Here is a 6,233-nt window from a genome sequence, read left to right as displayed (position 1 = left end):
TAACTAATTTAATACGCTGAAAGAGAGATATTCGGAAAAGGAGAATTATGTTTATTCAAGCTTACATTTTGAGGTTTGAAGCTGCTCTTATTTTATTTTATTATTGGCAAACTCTATAAGCTATCTCAAAAGATAATTTCCCATTATCCTAGTTTCTTTTGGAAATAATTCCATCATTGAAATACTAATATTACTTTCCAAAAACAACTGAACCATTTGATAAATGCAGCTAGATATGCCCTTTTGAACCATATATATATATATATATATATATATATGACAATTTAGTTTAATAAACATTATTTCCTCCTCTATCCAAACTAGAATCAAACAAAATTCAATCTCAAACGAATCCAGTCTTTTCTAACTAGGTTAGGGAAGTAACTCTCACTAATTCAATTGTTAAATGTTTCCAAACAAAGTAATGAAAGAAGAATATTTCAAATGTGGTTTGACCTGCTGACTAAAATGATATCATCATCGCAAATTAGGTGGCAGAAAAGAAATATGAAAGACTTCTTGAGAATCATTTCTTAGTAAATACTGGTGATTTGATATGATAATGATAGACTTAGTTTATCATCATGATTGGGTAGATCATCACAGCTAGCTTGTTTGATTTAACTCAATCGATACATACATACAGGTGACAGTAGGGGCGTCCAAGCAAAATTGAAAAATCAATTCGAATTAAATTAATCGATGAAAAACAAAATTTATTGTTAGTTCTATTTGGTTAAGTGCTAATATATATATTTTGTTGGTATTAATCAAGAAAAGGTCTAACCGTAATCGAAACAAACTATCAATAATATGTATCATTTTCTTAAAATTTTCATTTCAAAGAAATTGTATATTTTTTAAAACATAGTACTGCTTTTAAAGTCTGAATTCGTTATATATGCGCGGTTATCTGAAGAAATAAGTTCACCTAGATAAGAAAATAAAATGGCATGCTTCCTCCATAATTTTAAAATGTCTTATATGAAAAAAATTCTGTTAACCAAAATAACGAATTACTCCACTTGATAAGATATTTCAAGATTATGATTTACAAGGATAAAAATCAAGATCCTGCGAATTTGGGAACATGTTCGCTTTATTCCTTTCAAACTCCAGATACATAATGCACTTCAGTTCTTTGAATCTTTGTGTAGCTACTAGCTATAGGCTCTCTGTGCATAGGTATTAGGTTTCCCCCTCGTAGAGAATATATATTACTTTCTCTACATATATAGGAATAGGGTTTCCTTTTCTTGTGAAATCTCTGTTCTTTCATAATCAATTGTTGTAACATCTCATATTTTGGTGATGAATCATCATGTCCCATCTCCTACCCCTCCAATCAAAATATCAAAGGAATAGTTGTGGCTTAATGCATATACAGCGCCTGAAGTTATCTCTTTTTTCTATTTTGACACTTTAACTAAGTATTATTCTTATTAAACTCTTGAATTCATTCTCAAGTGTATTTATCAAACACAATCTGACTTACATAATATTTTATCTTCAATGTAGCAACATGTTAACATATATTCTAATTTAATTATGCCATTTTTAGCTAAGATTAACAACAATTGAGAGGGGGGAAACGAGTAAGCTCTTAATTAAGCTGGCAATGGAAGAGCAGAACCAACAGAAATCGACACATCCATGACCTAAAGAATAACTTACCACACGACTAAAATATTACTTCACCTTTATTACTACAATTTAATTTTTGCTTCTAATAAAAATAAGATTTAGAGGGTTTGATAGACACACTTGAAGATGAGTTCAGGGATTCAATAGAAACAATACTTAGTTGAAGTGCCAAAATAGAAAAAAGAGACAAGCTTAGGAGACTGCATATGCATTGAGCCTTATCTATTTTTGTTTTCTTTTTTCTTTTTGCTTTTTGCTTTTTCCTTGAACTATCTTGTCCCATATTACTTCTTCGAGACACACATACCCCATCTTTCACTATTTCTCTTCCACTACCCTTTTTAATTTGTCAGTAAAAGGGGACTGTATTCCAGTTGCTATGACTTTTCATTTTTTCGTTTTAACAAAGAAAAGAAAAGTATGGAACTTGCATTGCCATTTCAGAATTTTCACAGTAAATAGAAACGGAACTTTTCTAATGGAGAGATCATTGAATATCATTTTTTTGCGCGGATTGCCCTTCATTTGGGATGGTCTTTAATTTTTGCCCTTCAAATTGGCGGTTTTAATTTTTGTCTTTCGCCTAATTCCCCGAGGTTGTGGGTTCGAATCTTAATTCAGTTTAAAAAAAAAAAATCACAAGGCAGATGTTTGGATTCGTAAGATAGAATTTTGCAAAATTCTGCCTTGCGATTGTTTTTAAAATTTTTGACTGAGCGGGGATTCGAACCCGAGATCAAGGAATTTTTAGCGAAGGGCAAAAGTTAAAGACCACCAATTTGAGGGGTAAAAATTAAAGACCACCCCCAGTGAAGGGCAATCGTGTAAATTGCCCATTGAATATTACGCCAAAACGGTGGGGGTGAGAAAATATGACAATGGCCCATAGGTCTCGAACCTGCGACCTTCGCATTATTAGCACGACGCTCTAACCAACTGAGCTAATGCGCCTTGTTGTGTACTTTGTCAGTCTCAAAATACTTGTCGTCCTTACTAAAAAATACTTGTCTCAAAAACTTATCATTTTATTAAACCAAGATAAATTAAGTAGTTTCTTTACCCTTGAATTAGTTACGTCAATAGGCTGATTTTGTGAGTTCACATACCAACATTTAAGAGGTTCTCATATTGAGAAGAGATAATATGATAAAGATATGTTAAGAGGGTAAAATAGTCAAAATGTCACCCTTATAAATGTTTTCTTAAGGGGCATGTAAATGAAAAATGCACAACTATTTGGAACAGCGGGAGTAGTATATAACGGAGACTCTTCATATTTTATCACAGACATAGGTGGAACCCTATATGTAAAGAACCAAAGCCGCGTGTGAAACTGAAGTTTTCGGAAAAGGGGAAGCCATGAAGAGTAATGAGCCTCGTTCAACATCTTCTTGTGCAGCTTGTAAGTTCTTGAAGAGAAGGTGCACTCCCAATTGCCAATTTGCACCATATTTCCGGTCAGACGAGCCCAAGAAGTTTGCGAACGTGCACAAGGTGTTTGGAGCTAGCAACGTGATCAAGATCCTGAATGAAGTGCCACATGACCAGCGAGAGGACACTGTCAACTCGCTGGTCTACGAGGCTGAGGTGAGGCTCAGGGACCCGGTTTACGGTTGCATTGGAGCCATAGCGTCTTTGCAACGGAAGATGGCGGAGCTACAACATGATCTGATGGTTACTAGATCTCATCTTGCTTACTATGAAGCCAAGCCTAGCAGCACAGCTTCTTGTTCATTCGTGGATTATGATCCTCTCAATGCCAACATGCCTTCTGATTTTGTGGACACTTCCGTGTCTGGTGGATTCTTGGATAGCTTCAGCCAGAATATCTTTAACATGGACCAAAGTGGATCCACCAATGAATTTGGCCAATTCCCATTTCCATGATCACTCCATTGTGTTTACGCATTTCCTTGTATATACAAAAAGGAAGCGGCTCATGAAAGGTAATTTTCTTTGTTTTTGTACATGGTATGATTTGCCTAGTAAATGAAAGACTAATTTAGTCATTTGCTTTTCTGATTAACGGTTATAGCCACGTTTTCTTTTATGCTTAGTGTTAAGCCCATAAAAAGTCTGTGCACCTCATATTCAGAATACTCACATGGCGGAGCATTAACACGTATTTATATCCGTGAGATTATTTGATTGTAAGGTGTTCCAATATCTATCATTTTCTGACTGAGGTGCACGAACAACGCACAAAAGTTTCGAAAATCACAAGTGCTTTGAGCTATTCCAAAAAGTAAAAAGTATACCAAACTCGACAAGGATATGTTTTGAGCTCGACTTTCTGATATGATTGATACAGAGAAATATGAAGCAATACATATTCGAAGAAATTGAACGTGTTTTCTAAAGAGAAATCACGAAAATATCATAACCTAGGACAAATTCAAGTGCGATAAATGACAATCAACAAATTTGCGAGGTAGGATCACACATCAACATTGATTTCATATCACGACTTATACAATGTTTTTACACAAACTAAGTTATGATTATACTCTAGTAGCACTTAAAATATTAATAAAGTATTTCTTAGATATTCGATAACTGAAGCTCCACAGAGATAAATCCACAAGTATCCAGCAGCTTCTGAGAAGCACAGTAATAGTTAAGCTGCTGGTACAAAGGAAACACAGTTCTTTTATCGGGGTGTCTGAAACTCCGTCCCAACTTGTTAGTTCCTGCATTATCCAGTAATGTACCCACCATGTGATAGAATCCTGCCAAGCTTCAGTGCCCTACCCCAGCAACGATACAACAGTAAGCCTGGAGCCGGGCTTACAACATCAGTCCTTTTTCTCAAAGATGAAACCCGTGTTTCAATTCTTTGCCAGCATGCAATGACCTGCTTGATGGAGCAAATAGATGAGCCTCAAGGTGAACTTTTCACACACTCGAAATATCTTTTTTCCACCTTACAAAATGACAAGTTACCATGCAACAATTTACAAGCAACTAAGTGAATTAACCTTTGCTCAGCAATGGACTTCGTTGATTGTCCTTTGGAATGCAACTTGCTGCCAATAACTACGGCTTTTTAGATGTGAGATATGACCCTTAGGCCTAACCTAACCCCAAAAGCTAGTTCATGAGGGGAGGATTTACCAAGTCCATATAAGCAGGCCACCAATCCATTCCCCAACAAATGTGGGACTCTAACCCACTCCAACATTAGAAAATACGCTAAAAACAGAAGTGTAAGCAACATTAACATCATTGAGATTGCATACTTATCCAATTGCTAATCATTAGGTAAACAAGAAAAGTTGAAGATCTTCCTATCAAGTTAAAGTAGTAGTTAAAAAAGGACATCGAGAAATACTTCATACTATGTCCGATGAGCAAGCGAGAGACACGGAAGGACGGAGAATCCTATGCTCAAAAAGTGGTGCAAAGTACCATTGCACTTTCTTTTTCAAGTTAAAATTGCTCAATGTTAGGCCGACTCAAACCTATAGAAATCAGATATCACATTGAATTAACAACAAAGAATATAAAACCAGAGAGTCAAATCAGCCAAATTGTCTAATTCACAGTTTCTGGACATTTGAAAGTAAACACTAAACAAGCAATAAAAGTCTGTGTGCAAAAATCTGGCAAATGAATGGAAACTATAGAATCATAGAGCCATAGCACTGCAACCACTTATGCTTCCCTAAATTTAAGCCCCAGTAGTTGACAATCTCATACATCACGGGGACTTACTAATGTTAACTAGTGGTTCCACAATTTAAATACTAACGCCAGATGGTAGACTGTGGAGCAAAATAGACTGGGATGTATGACAATCTTTTAGCAAAGCCATAAGGCACTATCACTATATGCGGCCAAAAACCAATATCTAGCATTTAACAACTGCAAACTTGAGAGGGCTATACAGTAATAAGAAACACCAAAGGGCAATGATGTTTTATCTAACGATATGATAAATTGACCATGTTCTCATTGAAAGATAAAAGACAGGTTGGTTCAATATCATTGCTGCAGCGTAAACTGGATAAAACAAACTTGTGAGCACACGAGTTCAAAGTTGGGTAAACATTTACCGAAACAGGATTTTTCCACCTAACCAATTCAACTTACTATGGTTAAATGATTTAATGAAGTAAAATATATATTAATTAACCATGGTTAAGTTATATGTTCAAACACATGTCATACATCATTGCTTAGGTGCAAATACCCGCGGTCGCTAAGTTGGTCGATCTTTCGAGCTCTGATAGACCTTCGCCAACATCCTTCGAGTAGAGATACTGCCCTTTTCCAACTCTATTAGCTACTGCTGCTTCAAGTTCTCAGATCTCCTCAATTACCTTCTCACTTCAAAGTTAGCCAGAGCAAAACCTTTTTCACAATTGTATGCTTTAGCATTCCCTTGAGGTATTAAACTCTTGGTCCTTGAAGAAAACATGAAGGATCTAGTGCAAAAAATACTTGAACAAAACGATTATGAAATAAGAAAAAACATATTGTATAACACCAACCATGTTCTTTCTGGATCAAAAAATTTTCGTGATGTGTTTGTAGCCACATTGTTATTTCAAAAATTGAAAGAAAATTAGTCCATACCAGAAAGATCT

The 6,233-nt window shown here is 35.5% G+C and overlaps 1 protein-coding gene across 1 annotated transcript; it reads left to right on the top strand.

Moving 5' to 3' along the window:
- The first annotated feature begins 2,884 nt into the window (after window positions 1-2,884).
- Window positions 2,885-3,812, top strand: LOC132603284 (LOB domain-containing protein 21-like). The gene has a single exon (XM_060316298.1). It carries the CDS (start codon window positions 3,004-3,006, stop codon window positions 3,529-3,531), a length of 528 nt encoding a protein of 175 aa, XP_060172281.1. The 5' UTR covers window positions 2,885-3,003; the 3' UTR covers window positions 3,532-3,812.
- Window positions 3,813-6,233: the final 2,421 nt, after the last annotated feature.

This window comes from Lycium barbarum, chromosome 1 (genome assembly GCF_019175385.1).
Source record: "Lycium barbarum isolate Lr01 chromosome 1, ASM1917538v2, whole genome shotgun sequence".
Classification (NCBI taxonomy): domain Eukaryota; kingdom Viridiplantae; phylum Streptophyta; class Magnoliopsida; order Solanales; family Solanaceae; genus Lycium; species Lycium barbarum.
The sequence above is the reverse complement of the archived record's forward strand: the minus strand, read 5'-3'. Positions and strand labels throughout refer to the sequence as shown.

Coding starts and splice junctions, on each gene's coding strand:
- LOC132603284 (XM_060316298.1), top strand. CDS start 3,004: ATGAAGAGTAATGAGCCTCGTTCAACATCTTCTTGTGCAGCTTGTAAG.